This window comes from Mustela lutreola, chromosome 13, assembly GCF_030435805.1.
Source record: "Mustela lutreola isolate mMusLut2 chromosome 13, mMusLut2.pri, whole genome shotgun sequence".
Taxonomy (NCBI): domain Eukaryota; kingdom Metazoa; phylum Chordata; class Mammalia; order Carnivora; family Mustelidae; genus Mustela; species Mustela lutreola.
The window spans coordinates 55,171,705-55,199,006 of record NC_081302.1 but is presented as its reverse complement, the minus strand read 5'-3'; the positions used below and the strand labels follow the sequence as shown (position 1 = coordinate 55,199,006).

The following is a 27,302-nucleotide window of genomic DNA, read 5'->3' as shown; positions in this document are numbered from 1 at the left end:
TGAGGGCTCCTTTCCCCCACATCCTTGGCAGCACTGATTATTTCTTATCGTCTTGATTTTAGCCATTCTCATAGGTGTGAGATGATATCTCACTGTGGTTTTGATTTCATTCCCTTGATGATGAGTGATGTTGAGCATCCTATCACATATCTGTTGGCCATTTATGTGTCTTCTTTGGAAAAATGTCTACTCCGCTCCTCTGTCCTTTTTTTTAAATCAGATTGTTTGGGGTATTTTGTTGTTGTTGAGCTGTATAAATTGTATGTTAGCATCTAAGTTGCATATATAATTTTGGATATTAACCCCTTATCAGATATATCATTTGCAAATATTTTCTCCCATTTAGTATATTGTCTTTTTGTTTTCTTGATGGTTTCCTATACTGTGCAAAAGCTTTTTATTTTGATATAGCCCCAATCATTTATTTTGCTTTCCCTTGCCTTAGAAGACATATCTAGAAAAATGTTGCTTTGGCTGATATCAGAGAAACTACTGCCTGGGTTCTCTTCTAGGATTGTTACGGTTTCAGATATCACGTTTAGGGTTTTAAACTGTTTTGAGTTTATTTTTGTGTGTGGTGTTAGAAAGTAGTACAATTTCATTATTTTATATATAGCTGTCTTGTTTTTCCAGCAGCATTTACTGAAAAAAATGTTACCCATTGTGTATTCTTACCTCCTTTGTAAAACTAATAGATTAATTGATCATATAAATTCAGGTTTATTTCTGGGCTTTCTGTTCCATTGATCTGTTTTTGTGCCAGCACCATACTCTTCTGATCACTACAGCTCCAGCACCATACTCTTCTGATCACTACAGCTTTGTAAGATAACTTGAAATCTGGAATTGCGATGCCTCCAGATGTATTCGTTCTAAACTTTGCTTTGGCTCTTTGAGCTTATTTGTAGTTCCATAAAGATTTTAGTATTATTTGCTTCAGTTTTGTGAAAAATGCTGTTGGCATTTTGATTGGGATTGCACTGAATCTGTAGATTGCTTTGGGTAGTAGGGACATTGTACCAATGTTTGCCCTTCGAGTTCATAAGTATGGAACATCTATTTGTTTGTGTCCTCTTCAATTTCTTTCATCAGCGTTTTACAGTTTTCAGAATATAGGTCTTATACCTCCTGGTTAAGTTTATTCATAGGTATGCTATTCTTTTTGGTGAAATTATAAATGGAATTGTTTTCTTAATTTCTCTTTCTGTGACTTCATTGGTAGAGTATAGAAAAGAACCTTTTCAAATCTTATTTGGCCATATCTCTTTTTTTGTGTGAATTCCCTGTTTCGTTTCGTTTCTTTTCTCTTTGTCTTTTTCTAAGCTCCACCAAAGAGGAGCTTTAACTCACAACCCTGAAATTAAGACCTGAGCTGAGATGAAGAGTTGGACATTTAATTGACTGAGCCACCCAGGGCCCCCTCTCTGTTTATTTTCTATTGAAACATTCTTTTTTTGTTGTTTCCTTTTTGACTTTTTAAGGTCCTTTATATACTGAAGATTTTGTCCATTATACGTTGTATATTTTGGGACTATTTTTAGTAGTAATGGTTTGAGTTTAATTTAGATTACCATGCTTTTACAGAATTATTACTTCACCTAAAAGCTAATTACAAGTTTTATTTCAAAATTGATCCTAAGAATACTCTGATAGTTATGAGCCTATTGATATTATGAGATGAAATTTTCTCCTGCTTATAATTACTTTTTAATTTTTATTCATAAACTATTGCAAATGTTTGTGAGAGTGTGCTCATTTAAGCAGCCTTCAGACACTCTCTCCCTCCCACCTAAGAAGCAGGGACACTTACTCTAGCTCTTCATGCCACAGACCCTTCCAACCTCTGTAATGTCTTAGTGCTAACAAGCCACACATTTCTTTTCTCTACACTTTCTGCATAATACCCTTTTCTGAGGAAGGGAGCACTGAACAGCCTCATTTGAATTATAGTACCAGGTAGGAACCAAGGAAAAACCAGGAAAAACTTGATTATCATTTCAAGTAGATTCTGCTGACATGCAGAGATGACCCAGTGATAATGTTTGTTATCTCCCTGTTCAGGTATGACAAGGAAACTATGTTTCTCCCAGTAGTACTTAAGACTATGGTCCTTTTAATGATTTCAAAAAGCCTGGGTACTGTGGGGAACGCCACCTCCTGACAGACATGTTTTCCTCCTGAATGCCTTTGCTCAGAATATACCAGCACTTTCTGGATCGAAAAGTGAAGCTGCTTGGGAGAGTGGAAAATCAATGGGCTAAGGACCAGATGGCTGTGTGCAGAAATGTTCTCCCCAGCTGTGTGAATGGAAGCCAGTTATTTGACTTCTTGGACCTCAGTTTTCTGGTCTGGAAAGTGGGAATTCTGTCATCTACATCATGGGGTTGTTGTTGGAATTAATGAGATAGTGTATGCGATGCCCTTTATACATGCTTCTATGCAGAAGCACTCAGTGAGGGGTGGCATTAGGTAGTTATTATTTGATACTCCGGGCTTGCCCAGTCCTCTATCCCGGAAGATTTTGCTGCACCCATGGAAGAAGCACTTCTCTTTCTTATTCCTCCTATGCTTGCAGGAGCGGGCAGCTTGGAGGTGCTACTGTCATCTGTTCTCCCCAGCCACTATCGTGTCGGCAAATCTGTGTTAATAATAATTGTTGCTTCCTTCTGTGGTGTCTGTGCCAGACCTTTTCCTAAGAGTCTTACAGCTATGAAATAGGGTGCTGTGGTTAGCACACCGAGGCACAGAGAGGCTGAGGAGTCCCTCCCGGGATGGCCTGGTGTTGAGGGGCACAGCTGGGACGCGAACCCCAGCAGCCTGGCTCCCCTGCCCAGCAGCCTCTGGCGTGTTGCTGTGCTGTCCCCCAAGAGTGGCAGTCTTCACGTTCTAGGACATTTAACTTAGACATGAAAACACCTGCTAGAAGGAAAAGGAAGATGCCCAGAGTTGAATGTCGTTAACCAGCAGGTCGGTGTCTGCAAGAAGCAAAGCCACAGCCACACAAAATCCATGAGCTCTGCCCACAACAAAGCAGCTTTGTGTTCCTTTCAGTCAAGAGTCTCCACAGCGCCAGGAGAATTCCTGTCGATGGTAATGGTGTCATTTCTTGTTTTGCCGAGAACGCTCTTCTGTAATTGCAGCCCTGTAAACACGAGCTGCAGGAGACCAGGAGGGAAGCCTTTGTTGATAGTACCGTAGGGTCTGTCGCCTTTGAGCAAATAAATAGACGTTATTTATTAAACATGTAGAAGTTATTTAAAATACTAACTCTAATGGAAGCAAGAGAAGGATATATAGGTTTCCCACGGATTATAAACCTAAAACAATAATATTGCAATATTAGCAATGTAAACGAGCTTTTTCTTAATACTCCTTTTAGCACCCAGGATAATGATGTTTCTCTCCTCAATTCTATTTTAATCTGAAATACAAACAGCTTAGGCTTTGCTTGCCTTGAATCATGATTATGGTGGATTTGAGCCATCTGTGTGTTTCTCATTCTGCTCATGGCTCCAAGGAGAAGTCTTGAAATCGAACAAGTTGGGAGAATTTCTGTGGAGTAAATTCAGACGTACAGTGACATCTGAAACCCTGCAAGATTTGATATAGCCTGGGAAATTTTTCTCTCTCGGATTGAGTTAGGAGTGAGCATTAATCTCATCCTGCCAAATCATCTACAGTTTTCACAACCTCTTGAGGTCGGGAGCCATGTTTCATGCCAAATTTTGCTCATTTCATGTATAATCCCTAGTCTGCTTCCTGTTGCCTTCTGAGATTATAAAATTGACTGTTTAAATCAGGATCCATAAAGTTTCTGTCTTGTTGGGAGACTAAAAAACTTTGCATATGCACACCTCACATTTTTAAGTTCACCTCAGGAAGAACGGCCATCCCCTCCTATAATGCATTTCCTTGCTGAGACCAAGACTTTGGATATCTTCACCTTAGCAGGCTTACAGTGACCTAAAAATCTGTTGTATTTAGCTTCAATAAAGTATAATTGACATACAATAAGCTGCACACATTTAAACTGTATAATTTGATAAGGTTTGACAGATCTCTGCACTCGTGAACTCCTTATCACAATCAAAATAGTGAGCATATCTATTATACCTAACAGTTTTCTTGTTTTTATTTTTTTTTTTTTGTAATCTCTCCCTCCTGCCTACTCAACTCCCAGGGCAAATCCTGGATCCTTCTGTCTCTATAAATTATTTGGCATTATCCAGGAATATGCTCAGTATCTGGTTTCTTTCAGTCAGTATAATTATTCTAAAATCCACCCATGTTGTCAAGCATATGGATAGCTGAAGAGTACCAGTCAATAGGGACATATCCTTGACCTGTTCCTGATCTTATAAGGAAAATGCAATTAAGTATGAGGATACCTCTAGGTTTTAAACACATCATCTTCATTAGGTTGAGGAAGTTTCCTTCAAATTTTAGTTTTCTAAGAGAATGGATACCGGATTTTTAAAAATAGCTTTATCTGTGTCTAGGGAGATGATCACAGGTGTTTTTTTCTTTCTCAGCCTTCCAGTTTGGCAAATTACATTGATTGATTTTTTTTATGTTAAACCAATCTTGCATTCCTGGGATAAACCCTGCTTGGTCATGATGTATTACCCTTTATGTAGATCATTAGATTCAATTTGTGAAAATTTTACTTGGAGGTTCATGACAGATATTGTCTATAATTTTCTTCTAATGTCTCTGTCTGGTTTTGGTATCAGGGTAATGCTGGCCTCATAAAATGAACTGGGATGCATTCCCTCCTCTCTGGTGTTCTGGAAGCGTTTGTATAATAGAATAGCCATTATTTTTTTCTCTAATATTTAATTTCTACTAGAGTGAAATTCCCCAGTTAAATCATCTGGGATTTAAAGTTTCTTTATGGGAATGATTTTAACTGCAAATCCTATTTCTTGAATAGGGACTGTTTAGATTATTTTTCCTTTAATCGTCTTTGGTAATTTGTGTCTTTATGGGACTCTCTTCTAACATCTAAATTGTCAAATTTACTGCTAAATGTGTTCTCAGTATTTCTTTATACCTATAATTGGTATGGGACCTGTATGTAGTTAGTACTCTCTGTCATGCCTGCTGTCAGTATTTTGTGTCTTCTGTCTCCTCCTTCCTGGGAATGACTGGAGGTTTATGAATTTTACTGATCTTCACAAATAATGGCGATTGGTTTCATTGAATTTCTCTATAATTCTTCTGTTTTCTACTTTATTGACTCTTGCTCTTGTGTTTACTAGTTCCTTCTCTGCTCACATTAGGCTTAATTTGCTCTTTTTTTTCCAATATTTTAAGGTGGGAACCAAAGTCATTGATTTGAGACTCTTTTCAAATACAGACATTTAGTGCCATAAATTTCCTTCTAAGTACCACTTTAGTCTCATCCCTTGAGTTGTGGTATGTTGTTTTTATTTTCATCTAGTTTAAAATACTATCTATTCCTCTTTCAATTTCTTCTTTCGCTTACAAGTTATTCAGAAATATGTTATTTAGTTTCCAGGTATTTGGTAATTTTCCAGATGTCCTTCTGTCATTAATTTCTAATGTAATTCCACTATGGTCCAAGAATATACTCTGCACTTTCAATGATTTGTGTCTTTGTGGTTTTATTGAGGTTTTCTTCAGGCCCAGAATATGGCCTGTCTTGGTAAGTGTACCTTGTACACTTGAAAAGAATGGGTTTTCTTCTATTGCTGGGTGAATTGTTTCTCAAGTATTAGGCCAAAATGGTTGATAGTGTTACTTAAGTTTTCTCTATCCTTATTGATTTTTTTGTTTCCTTGTCCTAGCAATTATTGAGAAAGGGTTATTGAAATCTCTGTTATTGTGGATTTGTCTATTTTACCTCCCTGTGCCTTCAGTTTTTACTTGATGTATTTTGACGTCTTATTCGGTTCCTGAATGTTTAGGATTGTTACGTTCCCTTGGTGAAATAAGTCAGTCAGGGAAAGACAAATGCCATATGATTTCACTCATATGTGGAATTTAAGAAACAAAACAATTGAACAAAGGAAAAAAAGAGAAAGGGAGGAACCAAAAAAGAGACCCTTAACTACAGAGAACAAACAGATGATTACCAGAGGGGAGGTGAGTGGGGGGATGGGTGAAATAAGAGATGGGGCTCTTGATGACCACTGAGTAATATATAGAACTGTTGAAATTTTTTAAGATTTTATTTATTTATTTGAGAGATAGAGAGCATGAGAGGGAGGAGGGTCAGAGGGAGAAGCAGACTCCTTGCTGAGCAGGGAGTCCGAGGCAGGACTCAGTTCTGGGACTCCAGGATCATGCCTTGAGCCAAAGGCAAGTCACCCAACCAACTGAGCCACCCAGGTGCCTTGGAATTGCTGAATTACTATATTGTACACCTGAAACTAATAAAGCACTAATTGCAGGATGTTAACGCTATTGGAATGAAAACCTATAAAAGGGTCTGTTGTAGGCAGTATATAGTTGGCTCTTTTTTAACCTAATCTAATAAATTCTGCCTTTTAATTAGGTATTGCTTACATTTACTATGATTATATGATTCAGCTAAAATAAATCTTATTAACTGATTTTTTTTTTGGTCTATTCTGTTCTTTATTCCATCTTCCATCTTTTCTATTTTTGTGCCTTATTTTGAATTACATTGTAAGATTCTGGTTTAATCTTGTTTGTTGGTTTTACCACTTTATGTGTCGTATAAGAACCACAAACAGGATAATTTTATTCGCCCTTCTTATCCTAAGTTATCTGCTGTCATGTATTTTATTTCTACATGTGTTATAAACCCAAAATACATTGTTAGTATTTTTGCTTTTTCTGTCAAGTATCTTTTAAATAAATAACAAAAAGTTTTTTATGTTGAACAACATGCTTACTATTCCTATTGGTCTTCCTTCCTTTGTGTAGATTAAGATTAAGATTTGTACTTTACATCATGTTTCTCTGCCTAAAGGGCTGCCTTTAATATTTCTTATAGTGTTGATCTGCTGGTGATCAATTTTTTTTCAGTTATGTCTGAAACATTCTTCATGTCATTTCCACATTTGGACATTTTCACTGGTTATAGAACTCTAGTTTGCCATATTTTTAAATTTCAATTTTTGTATAGGTGTCATTCTGGTGTCTTTTGGCTTACCTTGTTTTCAACAAGGAATGCTTTCATTTTTTGTCATTTTCCTCTTTATATAATACAGCTTTTTTCACTGGATACTTTTAAGAACTTGTCTTTATCACTGGTTTTAAGTAACTTACTATGATATGTCCTGGTATACTTCTCTTCATGTTTCTTGTGTCTTATATTCTTGAGCTTTTTGTATCTGTGAGTTTATAGTTTTACCAAGTTTGGATGACTTAGCCATCATTTCTTCAAATGTTTTTCTGACCCTATCTCCTTCCTTCAGAGAACTGAACTTAGCCACTGCTGATAGTTTTCTTAGCTCTTTTTATGATCTTTTTTGCTGTTGTTCTTATTTCTTATCTCTCTGTTTCATTTTGGACAGCTTCTATTTCTGTGTCTACATGATCACTAAGTTTTTAATTTAATGTCTAATCTGTTAATTTCATGCAGTTTATTTCCATTGCACACAGTGTAGCTCTTATTTTTGGATGTGCAGTTTCAGTCTTCCATGTATCTCTTTAACATGTTCAGTCTTTATTCCATATTCTTGGATATATGGAACACAGTTATGACTATCTCACTCTCTTTGTCTACTAGTTCTGTCATCTGTGTCATTTATGTTTTTGTTTTGTTATGTTTCATTTTGTTTCTATGGATTTATTTATTTTTTCCTTATTATGGATCACTTTTTCCTGCTTCATTGTATACACGGTGCGTTTGTTTGTTTGTTTGTTTTACTGCTGCTGTAACTAGTAACAACAAACATGGTGACTTAAAAACAACTTTATTATCTTACAGCACTGTAGGTTAGAAAACTTCACTGGTCTCAGTCAAGATGTCATCAGGGTCTTATTCCTTTCTGGAGTCTCCATGCTCTGTATTCCTGTTTACTTCCTGGCCTTTTCTAACTTCTTTTTTTTAAGACTGATTGATTGATTTTTGAGAGAGAGTGATTGGTGGGGAGTGCTGCGAGGGAGAGAGAGAATCTTTAAGCAGGCTCCTCGCGGAGTGAGGATCCCAGGGTATGGGCTCTATCTCATGACTCATGAGATCATGACCTGAGCCAAAACCAAGAGTCAGACACTTAACCAGCTGAGCCATCCAGGGGCCCCAGCCTTTTCTAACCTCTAGAGGCTTCCTGCATCCTGTGGCTTGTGGTCCCCTCCATCTTCGAAGCCAGGAATGGCTCTCACATTAAATCACTCTTTCTCTCTTGCCTCCCTCCTCCCCTGTTAAGGACTCTTGTGATTGTATTAGGATTCCTGGTAGGGGATTCTCTTTATCTTTATTTCACGATCAGCTGATTAACCGCCTTAATGCTCTCTTCAGCCTTAATCCCCCTTTGCCAAGTAATAACATAGTCACAGGTGTAGGCATTAGCCTTTCAGATCTGGTCATTTTTCAGTGGCTGCCAGATATGTGAATTTCACCTTGTTAGGTGCTGGATATTTTTGCATTCCTAAAATAAAATCCTTGAGGCTTGGGGTGCCTAGGTGGCTCAGTGCATTAAAGCCTCTGCCTTCAGCTCGGGTCATGATCCCAGGGTCCTGGGATCGAGCCCCTCATCGGGCTCTCTGCTCAACAGGAAGCTTGCTTCCCTTCCTCTCTCTCTGCCTGCCTCTCTATCTACTTGTAATCTCTGTCTGTCAAATAAATAAATAAAATCTTTTAAAAAAAATCCTTGAGGCTTATTATGGGATGAATTTAAGTTTATTGGAAAGAGTTTGAACATTCTGAGGCTTGCTTTTGAGTTTTGTTATAAGAAACCAGAGCAGCGTTGAGGACTAATTTTGTCCTACTACAGAGGCTGTACCATTCTGAGTGTTTTACACAATACCTCATGAATTATGTGACTTTTCTACTCCAGCTGAAGGGGACATGAGCTCTTCTTAGCTTTTGTGATCTATCTGAAGTATTCCTATAATCCCTATGGGTCATTCTTCTCCTAGCCTTGCACAGGTTCCTCACATGCATACACTGATTAGTTCTCAGCTGAAGAGTCAAGATGTTCCTGCCTTACATCTCTGAGTCGTGGACATGTGTGTGTGCGTGGACATGTGTGAGCACACGTGTACACATGAATGTGTATGTGCGGTTCTCTCAAGTGCTCTGCCCTGCAAATTCTAGTGACCTTAACCTTCTCAAACTACCAACTATAACGTTAATCAGGAAGACTGCCAGGCCCCTCCAGGGTTTCTCTTCCCTGGGCGATAGCCTGGAAACTCTCTTTTGGCAATGATCTCTCCAGGCTGGGCAATCCTATGGCTCACCTTGTTTGTTTCTCTTCCCTCAGGAATCATTGTCTTGTATTGCCCGAGATCCAATATCTGAAAACTATATTTCATATATTTTGTCTGGGTTTTTGGCTGGTTCAATTGGGGGAGTATATCCTGTGTCTGTTACTCTTTTCCTTGCCAGAAGTAGAAGTCAAACATTTGTTATTTGTCGCATATTTCATTTTGATAAGGGCAACAGTGATGCCCAAATATTTAACAAGTTGCAGTTTGGGCACTGACCAAACAGAACAGATAGATGTTGGCATTAACCAGACATGTGTCCACACCCGTGTTTACCAGCTGAAGGTCAGTCCTGTGTAGTGGTGAGACCCAGAATCCATCCAGCTCAGGGGTTTGTCACACAGTCCTGGTGAGACAGAAAGACCTTGCTGTAACCACCTGGGTTTGAGTTTGTACTCTGACATTTCTAGCTGACCCCTGGACTTAAATTTCCTCCATTCCTTCGTTTTCCCAGCACTGTGGTAGAGATAAAGTGGGGGGATGTATGTGAAGGTTCCTGGCACCCTGCCCGACACCTAGAATACGCAGTTGTAATGAGAACCCTTCCCCTTCCCAGACCTTCCTCCATGATCCATTTGGATTCCTCAGTGCTCTGCCAACAGCAGAGTTTTACTCATAGGGCAACCCACCTGGGAGAAAGAAAGAACCATCCCCCTGAGCCCCGCCTGTGGGGAAGGGGGAGCCAAAGACTCCACTGCGAGGCACCAGGGAAGGGTGATTAGGTGTAGTGATCACGACAGTGAAACAAGCCTCCTGGTCAGGCTGGTGTGAAGCAGGTCCCTAGGAGCTGGTATCCACCACCACAGGAGAGGCCCATGCAAGGCACGCCAGCCCCAGCCAGGTGTGGAGAGGGGTAAGGCAGGGCGACAGGCACCTGAATTCAGAAATGCGTAGCAGGAGTCTGACATGCCTCCTCCCAGCTCATACCTCTCTGCTCCTTAAGGGAATGACAAATCAGAGCTGTCCTGCCATAGTCCCTTGACAAATGGTGGCAAAGGGGGGCACTGTGAAGGACACTCTGTAGGACTGGGTTTCTCTGACCTTCTCCTCAAGGATTAGGATTCGCCTCCTACACGTAGGACTTTCTCTTCATAATCTGCTGTGAACATGTTGGGCATGAGCTCAACACATACTATCTGCCCTTCCCTTTCATTTTAGGGTATTTTTCAACAAATGAGGATATTTTTTTTTGTTTGTCACTTTCGTTGTCTCTGAAGGTTTCTGTGTCTCTGGAAACACAAAGCTCAAACGTTTGCCTTCAATTTTTGTGTCCCCAGCCCCTGCAGCACACCTGAGCACACGTGCCTGGTGGTGACAGACAGCATTTGATGAACATGTCATAAAGTTCTTTGTCCAAAACACAGAATAAAGATATTGAGCAGAAAAGGCCCTAGGATAAATCCTCCTGATATACACTTGATATATCCTGCCAGTTTATTCGATTTTATTTTATTTAAACTTGGCTCTGTTTGTTCAACAAACACTTTATGCTTGAAATTATTCACATCTCTCATGCCTCTGTCCCATCGTTCTGTGACAGAAGAAAGTTAACTATTTGTGATAAGGTTTTCAAATTCTCTTGACTGACTTTCCAAATTTATTTGAGAAGAAAATGTAATGATCTGTCCTCGTTATAGTAAAAAAATAATAGTAACAATAATTGACTAAGGGTGTGAATGCCCAAGCTAACATTTCCATTCTGGTGTTTCTGGCAAATGGAAGTCCCCCATTCAGTGACAGGCAGCTCTAAGTTAGGCCTTAGACTCAGTCCCTGACAAATCCATACCTTGTAACCTCCACACCACAGGCACTTTTGAAGTAAACACAGCCTAAAGAAAGCCTGGTGATCCAGAATGCCCTCGGTATTAAGAAGAGTAGAAAAATATATAATGATATAGCCAAAGGAAGAGAAATAAAATACCCGACAGGCCTCTGCCCTCAAAACGTCATTTGATAAATGCAGTAAAAATGACTTCTCTTGAAAGTGTGGCCTGAGTCCTGAGGGGCCGCTGGTCTCTGACTTGGCTGCGTATTTACAAAGTGCTCTGTGCTTGGATCTGAGGACCCAGCGGCTAAGCTGGAGAGATCATTTCAATGAGGAGGGCCACTTGTAATTCCGAGTGTGGCAGACTCTTTTCGGACTGATGGCACAGGTGCTGAGTATGCCTCCCGAATTTTGCTGCCACTCTCCAATGCAGCTATGTGCCCACATGTCTGTGTCAGTGTGTGCACTGTGCACCTTAGGCCAGAGACCCTGACTTGGCCCCATATCTCCTGCATCTAGCACATGGCTTAGGAAACTTGTAGATGATTAGTAGTGGGGAATGAGCAAATATCAGAGGGACCTAGGGCAGTATGCCACTCAGCTCCTTAGTCTTTTCAGCTATAAAACTTAGTAGATGATCCTGACATGGAGAACGCGTAGTTCTACGGCAAATGTGGGTTCCATGAGAAGAACAAGGGTACACCGCACACACGCGTGCGCATGCGTGCACACACACACACACACACACACACACACACACACATTCTTGCTTACACCCATTCTTGCTTACTCTTCTCCTCCCTCTCTTCCTTCTCCTCCCTCCTGCCAGGTTTGTGTATACTCCAAAGCACAGAAATATGCAGAATAATCTACTGAATTCTCTTTCTGCACGAAATTAGCACTTAGTGCCATTGGGGAGCCTTGGAGACCTTCCCAGTAGGAAAAATCATACCTATAATTTACATTTGTGTATTGACTGATTTCCTTGTTTGTAAACTGCTGGCCTATAAACACCCATCATATAATTGGGCATCCGTAATAACAATGCAAAGTGAGCGTGGAAGGTTTTAGCCTTACGTGGGAGATGAGGAACCTTGTGGGGATGGGATGAAGGCCCAGATAGGGTACATCCCGGCTCTTTCTCTGTGTGCTGTGCGGGCCTGCAAAGCACAGGCAGGTGGGCTCTCATCACAGCCAGGACAGGGGGGACCACGGTTTGCTTCTCTTCCAGATCCAAGGATGCTGCCGAGAGACGTCTCTTGTCTCCCCAACCTCCATTCCCTCCTTCATGTGCAAAGCCAGTGGGGTGGGGGTAAAGGGGCCTTGGAGAGATGTGATGAAAACTAGCTTATTGAAAGATTGAAAAGGGATTTTGAAAATCTAACGTTGCATAAAGGTAACAGTTCAAAACTGGATACCTCTGGGGACAAGGAGATGTAGATCCCTGAACGAGGAACAAAAGCCTTCTTTGAATTGACAAATGGATGGAAATAGATGAATTTTAAATGAAAATCTAGGTAATAGTTTCTGTTTTTAACCTTGCACTTTCCAGGAAAAAAAACAAAAACAAAAACAAAAACAAACTGCTGTTTGGCGTCTGTTTTTCATGCGAGAAATAACCCACTGTTTGGGGCATGTTTTTCTCTTGAGTTTTTCATGTCCAGGGGTCAGCCCTGTAGAGGAAGACACACTACTGCACCAAACTGCCAAGAAACGCTTCTCCACATTGGCTGCACTCAACTCAAGAGGCTGAATTTGATACTTGAACCATTCCACCTTCATTTACTTCTCTGAAAAATTATCTACTGGCATTACTTAGGGTGTTTGCCAGAAATGACAGGCTATCGGAGAGGAGGACGTGGCCTTGATGCTTTCTAAATTAAAATGCATATCAACATATAAATAACTAAATCTGGCCAGGGTCTCAGATGTAAGAAAGTATTTTTAAAATCTGGTGCTGCTCGACTTTAATTTATTAGAAAGGTTTGCGTGTGTGTAAAGAAGCTTAATAACATAGACCTATTCACTGAAATTAATACAATAGGATTGCAGTGGAAAAACTAAGTTTACAGGGAAAGTGGATAGCCAACCTTGAGTGAGCCCACCTAGTGAATTTAGGTATAAAACCTAATCTTCTTGGCAGAAAAAGCAGGGAGGAAATAGCAAACAGCTCTGAACTTTGTAATTCTCATTTCCAGGCACTGGGAAACATCTTGGGCCCTTTGGGATAGACAGGGGTTTTTTGCTTGGTTTCTCCCCCCCCCGCCCACCTCCTAATACATTTCTCTGTTGGAGAAATTCCTCCTGTGGCAAAACTATATGGCCCTGCCTCGTTAGTTATTTTCCTAGAAGACCTTCCTGATTTTCCCCCAAAGAATTACTTCTTGAAGTCAGAATAGGTAAGAAAACTTTAATTTAGAAGTCAACAGAAAATTGAGATACGCCTTTTTTTTAAAAAGAGGAAGGACACCAAGGTGACGTGGAACCATGTACACTGAGTAGCGCACACATACAGGTGTGCACACAAATATAATCTTCTGGTTCAAACAACAGTTAATATGCACTGAGTGCTTCCTCCACCAGGCACTCTTTTAAGCCCTTTATATGCTTTAACTCACTTAATCCTCACAACAAGTCTATCAACATAAATATGTTTTTAAAACTCTTTCAGCAGATTCAGACCCAAGGCCTAAGGAGGTTGGGACACTGAGCAGCAGAGAAAGCCTATCCTTGAGCCCAGGACTCAAGTGTCCCCTCTCCCTCTTGCTGCCTCTCCCTTGGATGTCTCTCTCTCTCTCTCTTTTTTTTTTTTTTTAAAGATTTTATTTATATATTGACAGAGAGAGATCACAAGTAGGCAGAGAGGCAGGCAGAGAGAGAGAGAGAGGAGGAAGCAGGCTCCCTGCTGAGCAGAGAGCCCGATGCGGGACTCGATCTCAAGACCCTGAGATCATGACCTGAGCCGAAGGCAGCAGCTTAACCCACTGAGCCACCCAGGCGCCCCTGGATGTCTCTTTTCTTTCCATCTTCAACTCTTGTTTCTTCCCAGCCGGTTGTCCTTGTCCACACAGTCAAGTAGAAAAATTAAATTAATATTGGATCAGTCTGTGATTTTAAAACAACACACGACCCGAAGTTTCCTTTAGGAGCGCTCATGATGTGTTTGCTTTTAAAAGAGGCTCTATTTTCTCCCCCAGCCCAGGGCTATATGCTGATCTTATTTAAAGAGACCAACTCTGTGTTGCTTCAGCCCCTTCAAGCAGTAAGTTTAAATTGAAACTTACATAAATTGTTTAAAATAATGTGATGTGAATGTTTTCTTTGAAGCTAAATATTGAATAAGTTTTTCCTTTGTTCTTGTTTAAATTTATGAGATGTTCCCTATCTCCCCAATGCCTTTGTAAACTAAAACTAAGGCAGATAAATAAAATCAAAAGGTTAGCCCTTGCATTATTATCTTGGGAAGATGCAGGTTTCGAAGGGAAGATCTCTGTGTAGAAATTTACACGCTATGAATCCCACCTCTGTTGTCATGGCCACTGACCACAGTGGGCTTTCCATCAATATGATGCCAGGCTATTCTCCTGACTTCAGAGAACAGCTCTGCAGAGCGAGGAGGCATTGAATGCCAGAAAGAAACGTGTTGACATAAATCAGTTAGACTTTCATATATATTCATAGGGTCCCCATCCTTGGAAAGATAAATGGATAGATACCTAAGAATTACAGGTGCTTCTTATATGTTTAACTGAATACTCAAAACCAATTTCCACGATTCTGCCGTGTTTCGCTGCTGTGTTCTGCCCCCTGTGCCGTAAGGCTGTCAGTAGGTTCAAAGCAGAGAACACCAACAGCCTATTCAGTCCTCTTTGTTCTATCATTATGCAACAGTCCTGCTAGACAAAATCACATAACACGGTACAGAGAGAAAATTAATCATCGGCTAATGAGATGGGGATGTGAAAAGAAGTTTGAAAGAAGTAATTTAGAGGCCCCAATTAGGGCCTATTCTTGTGGGTCTCCCATGGGCACAGCTGGTTGATCCCCAGGTTCAGGGGTGTGAGAAGGGCACCGGGGTGGGGATGTGCGGGGTGGTGGGAGGAGATAAAGAAGCAGATAAAGAAGCCACGGCCTCTGGGCATACAAAGCGGCTTTTGGAATCCTCCAGATGAGAGCTAATAAGAACCCACATAGCAGTGGGTACCAATGCAATGATGTAGAGAGGTTTTTCAAAGGTAGGTCTGTCTGAAAGGTTTTGGCATGTGACTAGATGAGGTTGCCTATGGAGGTTTTAAACTAGGAACTGAGAAAGGGGAAATGCCATTAAAAGAAAATAGGCAAGCCCTCAAGTTACTCTGTCTGGGTGTATGGCATATGACCTGGGCACTCAGCGGTTTGCTGTGGAGGGCATTCAGACACACAGAGGCACGAGCGTGAGGGTACCAGCTGGCCACAGAGCAGAGCAAATTACTCAGCATGAGCTTCCAACCCAAGGAATTCAGAGTGACCCCCTCCCTCCCCGGTGTGAGAATTTGGCCCCATCCCTCAGAACAAGAAAGCAACAAGAGTTTAGGAGAAGTAAATGTTCGGGGGAAAGAGTCTATATAGATTTGTCTAAGAGGGTCTTCGTTTCTTCTGTGGCTGAGTCTGATCTGCAAGGAGAAATCAGAAGGGGTAGGAACTTTAAGAAAGAGTTGTCTTGCCATTGTATAGACATTGAGGGCCAGATGGGGAAAACTCAAGACAGGAGGAGATCCTAAGAAAAAATTTTTGGAAAACCCAATGGAGAACACAAACCCTTTTATTTAGTTTTAAAACTTCAACCACAAAGTTGTATGACAACACCCTGCAGAGACACGACATACATGTTTTAGTTGAAGGAGGTCATTTGACATGTGTCAACTCCACGATGGGACTGCCAGAAAGATTCTCGCATGAGCTGATGTGACACTTTCAGTGCAGGCTTGGCCCAAAGCAAGCATTAGAGTGTGGCCACTGTTTTTTAATCATAATGTACCAGGTCAGCCACAAGGGATAGAGCCCAGAATCAAGAAAGGTCAAAAGCACTGCTAATCCCATAGGTCAGATTCTATAGGGCCTATTTCTGGAGTTTCTCCTAGACTGCAGAAAAGGTGGGTTTTAGAGGAAGTCACTTGTGGAAGGGCTGAGGGAAGCAGGGTCACTGAGGCCAAGCTGGAGAAGACGCAAGTGCTCCCGGAGCCTTCTCCGTGGAACTGACCAGCAGCGCTAGGACAGAGTAGCAGACTTCTGACAATAGCCCAGGAGAGCAGAATCGGGACAATGGGTTTAGTCCAGGATATCAGGTCCTGAGGCAATGTAAGAGAGGTAAATCTCTCACTGTGAAACTGTTAGAAAAGGGAATGGACTGTCTTGGGAAGTAGCAAATAATCTGTCATTAGATGTGTCTTAGGGAAGGCAGGCTGGGGGTTGTGGGGGAACTCAAACGTGCAATGGTGAAGCAAGCAGGACCCCTCATCCTAATTTCAGCTCTACTCTTAACCAGCTGTGTCACTTTGGGCAAGTCACTTAACCTCGCGAAGCCTCCATTTTCTCATCACTCAATCAAGAAGGTCAGACTAGGAAATACTCAAAGTCTCTTTCCGCTTTGAAACTTCACAGTCTGTAGTGAGGCCTGGCATCCTTTGCTTCCTTGTCAAAGTGAGCACCTCCACACCTGCCTGGCTTGTGCCAGCGTGGTCCTTATGCCTCAGCTGTGAGGCCCATGGTGTCTGAAGAGTGTGTGTTTCCACAGGATCAGAAAACAGAGCGGCTTACTTTGAGTGTGACAGTTCAGGCCTCTGTACTGAGCGTTGGCGTCAAATTCAAATTGCCCAGCCCGCGGTGCAAGGGAATTTCACAGGACCTCTGATGGGCTTTTACTTCTTGCTCACTCCAATTATATTTGGTTTTCAAGCCCATGCTCCATGCACAGGTGGCTGGAAAGATCTGACAGACTTCTTTCCACAGTCATTGCTCCCTGCAACAATTTTGGTGAGAAGTGTGGAAATTCTCTTCACTGGGTGCCGTGTCATAGTTTCAAACATGGACACAAATCTCCCCACTCATGTCAACAGCACTTAAAATAGCTGTTGATGGCTGCATTCCTCCGTCCTGCCAGCATTATATCCCCAGTCAGAGGAGACAGAGGGTTTTATTTATGGAATGAGGTCTTTGTTTACAGCGTGAGCACAGCCAGGCTCCAGGAGCTCACCTTGGGTGTATATCTTGCATTCAAATAGAAAACATACCTCACCACCTTTGGATCTCTTTGGAAAGATCACAAAAGCATCATCAATGTTAACTTTCCTTGATTCTGCTTGTAGGCATTCACTTACCTCATAATGTATACTATAATGTTAACTTATCATCTTTAGGGTTGATTTGTTCTTGTTAAATATGTACCCATCTTCAAGGTTGGATTTTTTCACAAGGGGAAAATGTAAGAGCGATCCCGCCTCCAGGGAATTGGTTTTGAACATTTCTTCTAGGAGAACATTTAGAAATATCTTTTGTATTTATGATCCTAAATGAGTATATTTTGAGAATAACTTTTTTAAAGATTTATTTATTTATTTGAGAGAGACGCACAAGCGGGAGAGGGGCAGAGGGAGAGAGAGAATCTCAAGCATCTATGCTGAGCACAGAGCCGGACGCAGGGTTCAATCCCATGACCCTGAGATCATTATCTGAGCCAAAACTAAGAGTCAGATGCTTAAGCAGCTATGCCATCCAAGCGCCCCAAGAACATCTTTTCTACACACTCACACACACTTTGAGTCTCATCTCATAAAGGATGAGATGAGTCTCATCTCATAAATGCTGTCACCCCCTCCAGCATTCCTATCGTGACCCTTTCCCCCTGTGATTAGTTTCTGGAATTGCCTTAACATAGTACCACAAACCCTGCAACAGCTTCAAACAGAAATGTTATCTTCTCAGTTCTGGAGACAAGCAGTCAGAAAGCAAGGTGTTGGCAGGGCCGTCTTCCCTCTGGGAAGGAGCCAGGGAAGAATGTGTTATATGTCTTTCCCTCCATTTCTGGTTTTTGTTAGCAATTCTTGATATTCTTGACTTGCAGCTACATAACTGAATCTGCTTCCGTTGTCACGTGGTGGTCTCTCCGCACACCTGTGTCTCTTCCCTGCTTATGAGGACACCAGTCCTATCAGACAGAGCCCACCCTCATCGACTGTAACATTGTCTTCCCTTGGTTACATCTGCAGTGCCCTCTTTCTCAATAAAGTTACATCACAGGTACAGGGGGGTCATGACTTCAGCCTCTCTGTTCAGAGAGATACGACAGAAACTATCACACCTGTATCCCAGACTGCTTTCATGCTCCCCTTCTCTGTGCTTAGCATCTCCCATTTAAATGTCTCACAACCGTTCTCATACTGTATTGTCATTTTCTGCACAGGAGTGTTTTCATCAGACTGTCCCTTCATTGCAGGAGCGACTCATATAACATCTTTACAGGAAAAGTACCTTGCGGAACATCCAACACCTAGTAGGCACTCGAATGTTTGTCAAAAGAAATACTTTGTCATCGTCATCGTTCTCCTTTCTGTGTCTACAATATGAATAGCATATTTATATAAGGTTACATAAATATTATTATACATGAAATACATATTCACATTGCACATAAATGCTACCAGTTTTTGCATATTCACCATGTGCCAAACATGTTGAACACTTCAGATTTTTTAAAATCCCATTTAATCCTCACAAGCGTATTACAATTTAAATATGATGATCTGCATTTTGCAGATACTATAAATCAGGCTTAGGAAGATTCAAGGTCCTGAGGTCACACAGCCAGTGTGTGGGAGATCCAGGACATGGTCCCAGGTACATTTGATTGCAGATTTGGGCTCCTAACACATTGATACGCTGCCTTCAAACAGACAGTGCTCTCTGAGGCTCCCATTCTGTGGACGTAGTATATCTGGGTTCATGCTCACATTTACCTGAAGAAGACACGGAAGTCCGAAGAGGTTGAGGGACCAGTCAGCCTTGGGTTCCCTCAGCTGTTGCCCAGATCCTTTCAGTTCGAGTTCACCTTTTTCAGAATCTGCTTTCCTTTTTTGATTTTCTGATCGTGAAACGATTTTTGAGAATATTAGAGAAAAGGAGGACATGGGATGAGAAAAAAGCATTTGCTTTAATAGTCTGTGAATTTAACCGACATTACAGAAGACGAGGGTTGTCAGTTGCAATGCACAGAATGAGCCCACCTATCACCACGTAGCTTCTCTGTCCAATGATAATGGATCATATCCTGAGGCATTAAGTCCTCTGGAGAAAGGAGAGGAGCTTCTACATGTTTCTCAAAGCCCCTCAAACCTATTGCTCTGCCCTGGCACCCCCAAGCCTCGCATCTCTCTGGACTTAAGGTCCCGCCTGGGCCTCAGGTACAAGGAAGGGGGCCCCGGACTGAGTCAGAACCTGGATCAGGGTGGTTCAGAACCGATGACCGGCCAACAGAGTTCCCTTTTGAAGCTGGCCTGCCTGTGTTTGTGTTTTGTCTGCTGCTATTGATCTCTGCCCAGGTCTAGAGCCACTGCTAACCTTTGGCCTGATTGCTGCCTCATTTCTCTTATTATTCTCTTGTAACGCGGTACCCTGCCTGCTGGGCCACACTTGTTCCTGGAGCTGACAGTGTACCTCTGTCCCCCTAACCTCAGCCCAGCATCCATACCCACACCTACCCTAATTAGGCCCAGACTTGACCAAGACAGGCCTCTCTTGCCTTTCTTCCAAGTAGGATCAAGTTCTCATTGCCAATAATTAGACTTCAGAGAGGCATTGATGTTGGAAAGGGCAGAAAGGGGGCTAGCCGCTGCTCGGGGCAGTGGACCAATGGAGAAGGAGGGGTGGGGTACAGCACAGCAGGCAGGGGCCTCTGCCCAGCAGAGTGCACATCTGATCTTGGCTGGCTGCTGTCCCAGTGAGAATAAAACCACTAGCTCGAGTGCTAAGATCCCTTCTCCTCTACTCTGACTCCTGCAGCCCCTCAGGACACAGGTCACAGAGGTCACAGTGTCGCTCGCTCACTATGGCTGTAGCATGGATAGCAGGTTGGAGTCCCCCAAGCTTACCAGGCTGTCCCCGGCCCATCTCTTCCTGGGCTACTCCGTGAGTCTCGGTTTACTCTTCTCAAGTCTTCTGCTAAGTTTGGTGCCCATCCTTCACATTCTCCTTAAACCCGGAGATTTCCCCAAGCAAGGACCATGTTGCAATTCCTGACCCCATATCTCAGCAATAGTACGTGCCCAGGAACTGCCACATGAATGATCGAAAGAAGGATACTGCCATGCCTCTTAACACCCTGAATCCAAACCCGAACCTGCCCTCTGCCACCTGCTCGTCTAATTGAAGAAGCACTAGATGAATCAGGAAGCAGGATTTTTTTTTTTTTTTTCTGGTTTTGTCTTGTCCAGGTGGGAAAAGACAATGAGAAAGAAATGCTTTCTGAGCCTCGGCCTTGGCTCCTGTGTGCTCGCTGTCTGCAACACAAGGGGAAATCTGGACAGGGCTCCGGTCTTGGAAATAAATAACCCTTGCTCTTATTTAAGTACAATTTCTGAAAGAAAGTTCTACTCTATACTTAATTGGATTCTTTCTTGCTGCAATTTAAGCCTTCTTCCTCCTTTTCCTGAGCGGAATTGTAACTCATTATCTCTGAAGTTCACAGGGGCAGCTTTTCTAAGCAACACAAGGAACTGACTCTTGGAGCTTGCATTCTCTCCTCACCTTTGTCTTCCTGTGCCTGGGTCTTTCTCAGACTCCCAAAAAGTGTGCATTTGCTTTAATGAGTTAGTACATAATAGGTTCCTGTGCTATTTGAGAAAACAATTTCCATCTGTTCATATATTGTTAAAAAGTAATGGGTTCTTATTAAAAAAAAAAAAAAAAGTCTAATGCTTTCCTACTTCCTCCTCTCAAATACTGAATCTCAGATCCTTTGAGGTCCAACATAATTTAAGTGTTAATTCCTTTCTAAGCTCTTTTCAAGCTACTGCACTCACCATGCAGATTTCATTAAACCTCAGAGTCTCTTCATATTGATGTTTTTGTAAAAAGCAAAGTAACTCTTGCTCTATATTAAAATATTTCGCTCAAGAGGAGTGTCTTTTGTCCCCATTTCTAAAGATGTGTTTATTTATTTGGCCTTCCGAAAGGAAACAGAAGTCTGTTACAACTAACAGAGGATGCAAGCGCTGGGCTTCTCATCTCATTTGTGGGCAACATCTGGTTATTGTAATTCACAGGGTTCGCTGTCCTGAGCGGTTTCAGCCTTAAATCACCCTGTGTTGGCAAACAACAGTGAGGGCCAGGCCAGGAAAGGAACAGACGAATCCTGTGCACGGAATGAGATTAAATAAAGGCATGAGCCTGCCAATATTTCAATTTCTAATATATTCACCTTGAAAGCCAATCTGTTGTTTCAGTGATGCTGACACTGAAAGCCCTTCTGTTCTGGAACTTCCCCCTTTAGATCTGACAGCTGGATCAGAGTAAATTTTTAGTAGTGACATGTATCAGGTGAATCATCAAGTCGAATCATTCTACATGGAGACGTTAAGGTAGTCAAAAGAGTCTTGTTTACATAAGGAGCCAGAGACGGAGACCGAGACTAAGACCCAGGGTGCCAAGCAGACTCTGCCCATGTGTCCACTTTAAGATGCTGGGGATTCCATGCAACTGCTTTATGCCTCAATTTCTTGAAACTTGAGGAGCATTGTAAATTCCAAGGGTGAATCTTCTCTGTCACTTCTCAGCTTTTATATCTTTCCTGTCTCACTTGTTTTGAGGAATGTCAGTACAGATTCTGGAACACTAGTGCCCCAGGAGATTATTCAGCCTAACAGTCCCATGTTACAGACGAAGAAACTGAGAACCATAATTACAGAGGAAATACCAAGAATGTCAAGGTGGCGCCTTTGAACGAGAATGCTTATTTGGCATTTATATTTATGTGGTTTTTGCTGGTTTGTTTGTTTTTTAACAAAACCAAAATTGGAAAAAGAAAAAAAAAAAAAACCCAACCTCATTTTATTGAAGTCATGCTGGTGCGCTCTCAAGTTAGATTTCCTAAGAAATGGGACGGCAGTCCTCTTGGGGTTAGAGATCAGGAGCACCCTGCTTATTCTGTTTGACCCAGAGGAAGAGCAGAAATATCCAGGGTATAGAGGAAAGCTATCACAAGCCTTTTCCCCGAACGGAAGAGTGTTTGCCGGTGCTTTGTATGCTCTGGAGTGTCTTCATAAACAGAGGGTGTCCCTGTCACTTCATCTGCCTCTGGGTGTCGCCTACATTTCAGCACAGGTAAGCAGAGTGAGACCACGCCTGGGCTGAGGCGGAGGCTGTCCCTGAGAGCCACGAGGGTGGAATGGGAATGATCTAGGAAGAGGAAGGAGAATATATAGGACAGTAGGAAAAGAAAAGGGAGTTCATTGCCGAGGAGTTGCAGAGGGTCACCGTGGCTTCTGGTGGTATCCGTGCTCCTGTGTGTCTTCCTGAGCATCACCACAGCACCAGTGATAGTGTCTGCTTTCTGTGAACAGACATGCTCTTCAGAGATGGATCCCTTTGCAGTATTCTAACAATCCCTGCTTGTAAATCAATCTGACTTCTTTAGGAAAAGAAAATCCCAGTATATGACCATTGAAATAACTTGTTTCATTACCATGCTAAAAAAAAAAAAAAAAAAAAAAAAAAAAAATCATTGCTTATATTGGAAAACCCATTCTTTTGGTCCCCTTACTTTTCTTATACAGAGTGTAATTTTTTTTTTTTTTTTAAATAACAGGGCATAAAGATTTCAGGAGGGTTGGTCCATTATTTATTTGTTGACTGAATTATAGGAAGAAAGTATGATCATCCAATGGAATGCAGAAGCATATACAGCTAATTCTGTGCCTATGTGTACTTAACCCAGCCATAGTAATAACTCTTTGTTTTTTATTTCCTGGGGGAAATAGGTTAGGTTGGACCTGAATGCATCATTATAAAGTATGCACATATAAATTGGACTTTTCTAAATCTAGGTCACTTGGATAAGAAGGCTCTTTTGAGAAAACCAGACTGACAATTAGATTCACAGGGCACTTCAATGTTAAATGGCATTCTTCCCACATTCTGGGTCATAAGGCAGCAAGTATAAACAATACGCCGATGTTAAGACACAGAAAATCACATTCACAACAATAGCATAGCTTCATGGTGCATGGTTTTCCACTTTAATATGCTGTGTTCTGTTCTGCCATGTTAATGTTTTAAGTGACATAATTTCCTTTTCATGTAGTTTCAAGTTCATCTTTTATTTTCTCTTTACCTTTCTGGAATAGCTTTCTACAAGGCTGTATCTTGTGCTGGGAGAAATTCCTAACCAAAAAAAAAAAAAAAAAATGTAAAGTCAAATAATCTTTGCAGGAAAACGACAAAGTAACAATGAAAATGGATTTAAGACCCTCCAGCCAAAATGTTATCTTGTGTACTTTACAGACTCAATCTGTGTCCCAGGCTTTGATCCAGGCCTCAACATGATGACTGGGATTACGCCCATTAACCCAATGATTCCAGGCCTGGGGCTGGTGCCACCCCCACCACCAACAGAAGTGGCTGTCGTCAAAGAAATAATCCACTGCAAAAGTTGTACTCTTTTCCCTCAAAATCCAAGTAAGTGATACCTGCAACAAATAATCTGCTCCTCCATTTAAGATTTAAGTTTTCCTTTTTTTTTTTTTTTTTTTTTTTGTAATGTAGCATTGCATGCACTTTCAGATGTGATTCAGAATTCTTCCCCATGGATGCACCAAGTGGGGATCCATTTGACAGGAGGCTTTTGTCTCTAGATTCACACAAATGGATGGGGCTGTGTCCATGGGTTCTATCCAGGAGCTGAACCGACACCATGAAGCCAGTGTATGTGATGTGGAGATACAGACCCAGCATTAAGAATCTTTTTGCATGCAACAAAGTCTAGCATTTGCTGCAGAACATAGTGTGAAATATATGAGCATTTCTATCCATCTTCACAAATGTGGGAGAAAAATTCTGAAATGTGCTTTGCTAGATGGAAAATTGAATTAATTTGGCAGTTAGCAATTTTGGGGGAAGGCCGCATCTCAGAGTTTCTGGGCCAAATGGCATTTGCTTGAAGGAAACATATATTTGATGAAATAAATGAGTCAGAATTTTTTTTTTTAAATTTAGTCTCAGATACTAAGTTTATGGGCTTAAATAGCTAGAATTTTTTTTTTTATTCATATTAATCAGTGTTGCCTTTTCGAAGTGGACTTTTCAGGAGATTGCTTTAGTAATCTACATATAAACTAGGTAAAATGTTGTGACAGTGTACGTTTTATCTTTTCCTACAGCCTCCCCCAAATGTAATCGTTAGCTCATTTAAATGTGAATTTTTAAAAAGTGTTGTTTTCAGTCGCAGTGTTCCCCTAGCCCAGCAAGGACTGAGCAGGCTTGCAAGTCCATTCTCTGTCTTGCTTATCCGTTATCCGTTTCCCGCAGCAAGACAAAGCAGATAACAAGCCCAAATTCCCCATCATGTTATCATCTCATCATGCTTTGTACCTTGTAAACTCCCCCCACCCCACACCATTTTGGGGGGCTTCTGTATTATGAAGGGGAAACGAAATTACGCTAACATTGGCATTATCTCTGTTCTGGGACAAGCTTAGCTACGCCATGTAGAAAGGAGCCCAGAAAGTAAATGTTGGGAGGAGGAGGGGAGAGGAGTTAAGAATAAGGCAGGCCACTATCAGTGTAAGTCGGAGTAGGCATTCATCACGACTCTGGGTTGAGAACCTTGCGCTGCCGAGTTTCCCTTTTGGCAGGTGAACCAGGAAGCGTGCAAATAAAGGGCACACCCCTCTCTTTCTGTTGTGATTATTAGATCTTCCGCCTCCTTCCACAAGAGAACGACCTCCTGGGTGTAAGACCGTGTTTGTCGGAGGATTACCAGAAAACGCTACTGAGGAAATTATTCAAGAAGTCTTTGAGCAGTGTGGTGATATTACAGCCATTCGGAAAAGCAAGAAGAATTTTTGTCACATTCGCTTTGCGGAGGAATTCATGGTTGATAAAGCCATTTACCTTTCCGGTACTTTGCATTACATTTTGTTATGTTTTGTGATGTTAATACGAGCTTGCTTCCCTTTTGCCTTCATGCGCAATAAAGTCCTCACAGTTTGGGGCTGGAAAAGGAGGACTTCTGCCTTTACCCTGGGCTGCCAGAAGCTCCATGTTAAGACTGAGAGTCCACCTCCCGGCAGGAATGGTTTCCCACCACCAGACTTGAGGAATTCCATTGAGTTTCTAATTAATGTTCTCAAGTGCTTATTAGATGAAAAGCAATATTATGAATACTGAGGACCATTATTATTACTGGATGTAATTCCTCAGGGGAATAAAGTACTCTCTCGGCATAATTTCAGTTTTTCAGAAGTGGTTCAGTTTTTAGACCCCAGGGTACCACATCAAGATCAGTTTCCTTGCAGAAAGTAGTCCACAGGTCCTAGGGGGAGGCCGGATCCCACTGCCCAATTGCTAGTGCCTTTAGAGTGGTAATGCCTACCCCCAGGATACCTGCTCCTTTGGTGCCATTTGATAGGGGAGATTTTCACAGATGTTGAAATTAGACCCAGTGCTGCCTGTGGGTGTTGGAGCAAGTGTACAGAGGCTGTCCTCGAGGCCTTTGCTAAATCGAAGAACCACAGATCTGGTATGTGGTTTTTGGGAGATGCTGCTTAGAATCAACTCATTGCCATTCCCTCGAGCTCTCCTTCCGCCTGTTTCAGTCTGTTGCTGGGCACACCACCTCCCTACTCCTGACGGAAAGCTAATGAGGGAACGTGAGAAAAGAATAGGGGGAAAAAAACCCACAACAACTACTGAATGCTACTGCCAGGCTTACTTAATTCCTGCAGGCAGCTGCTATTGCCTCGCAATTCCCTTGCAAACCCCAGAAGCCTTGGAGTTATTCCAGTGCTGCTGCAACTTTCCTGAGCCCAGGTAGTGCTGTGGAGAACTTTAAAACCCTTATTCCGATAAAACCTTACAAAGGTAGGGGGTGGGGGTGGAAGCTGAAAGCATTCTAAAAAAGAGGTGGAAGACTAAACATAGAAAAAAGTGTTTTACAACACACAAATAGCTGTGTGTTTTACCTGTCATGTATCTCGGGCCATCGCATCAGAGTAATCTAGCACACAACTAGGGACTCTGTTGCGGCTGTGGGTCTCACATTCCTCAGGCAAGATAACCTCTCTCTGGCCTCCATTTTCTCATCTGCAAAACTGAGGTAGTACCAGTACCAGTACTAACTCAGAGGATCATGATGAGGAATGAATCCAAATAATGGATAGTAAGTGCTTAGCAGGGCACCTGCAGCAAGAGGAACCATTGAGCAAATGGATGTTTTTAACACACATTTCCCGAAAATGCTAAAGAAGGACTGATTCTCGTTTCTCACAGACGTGCCCCGGGGAACATGGGGTGTAACCACAGCTCTACCAATAAAACTATTACTTTACTCCCCCTGATGAAATAAGAGGGGTTGAGTAGATCAGAACTGCTTTTCATCTCCAACAGAACACAACGTTTAGACCCGATCAGAAACCCCATGAGACATCGCCAAAAATGAACAGGCCCAAATTTAGGCATGGGAAAGGTATTCCTGTATTTCTTCCTTGATGCTAGGCACTTCCCAGCATGGACCTTGGTCCTGCTTCTGAGCCAGTCGTCTGATTGCCCCTTGGTCTGCCTCTTGGCAGCAGAAGGAGCCCACAGCAAAGGCCTTACCTGCAGCCTCCCTGCCTGGATGCACAATGGTCTCCCACCTCTCGGCCTCAGCCACTCTTGGGATGTTGTCCATTAGTCCAGTCCAGAAGACTGATTAACTGGAGGGGCAGGAGGGAAGGAAGGCTGCTCGTCCTGTGCATGAGCTCCTACAAGCCCAAACCCAGCTGCTAGGCCTAATTTTAGGACTGTGTTCACAGTTGAAGTCCAAGCTAATTTTAGACTCAGCCTCATCAGGATCTCTTTTAAGGCCTTAATGATGATGTTTTGGTGA

The 27,302-nt window shown here is 42.0% G+C and overlaps 1 protein-coding gene across 13 annotated transcripts in view; it reads left to right on the top strand.

Moving 5' to 3' along the window:
• Positions 1 to 27,302, top strand: part of ENOX1 (ecto-NOX disulfide-thiol exchanger 1) — a 572,082-nt gene that overhangs the window by 382,413 nt on the left and 162,367 nt on the right. For 12 of the 13 annotated variants that reach the window (XM_059144563.1, XM_059144567.1, XM_059144559.1 and 9 more), the window contains 2 exons: positions 23,720 to 23,893; positions 25,128 to 25,334. In XM_059144563.1, the coding sequence (XP_059000546.1) occupies positions 23,720 to 23,893; positions 25,128 to 25,334 (381 nt within the window). Of the gene's footprint in view, positions 1 to 22,013; positions 22,541 to 23,719; positions 23,894 to 25,127; positions 25,335 to 27,302 lie in introns of those variants that run through there. The other variant, XM_059144571.1, reaches the window with a different exon arrangement.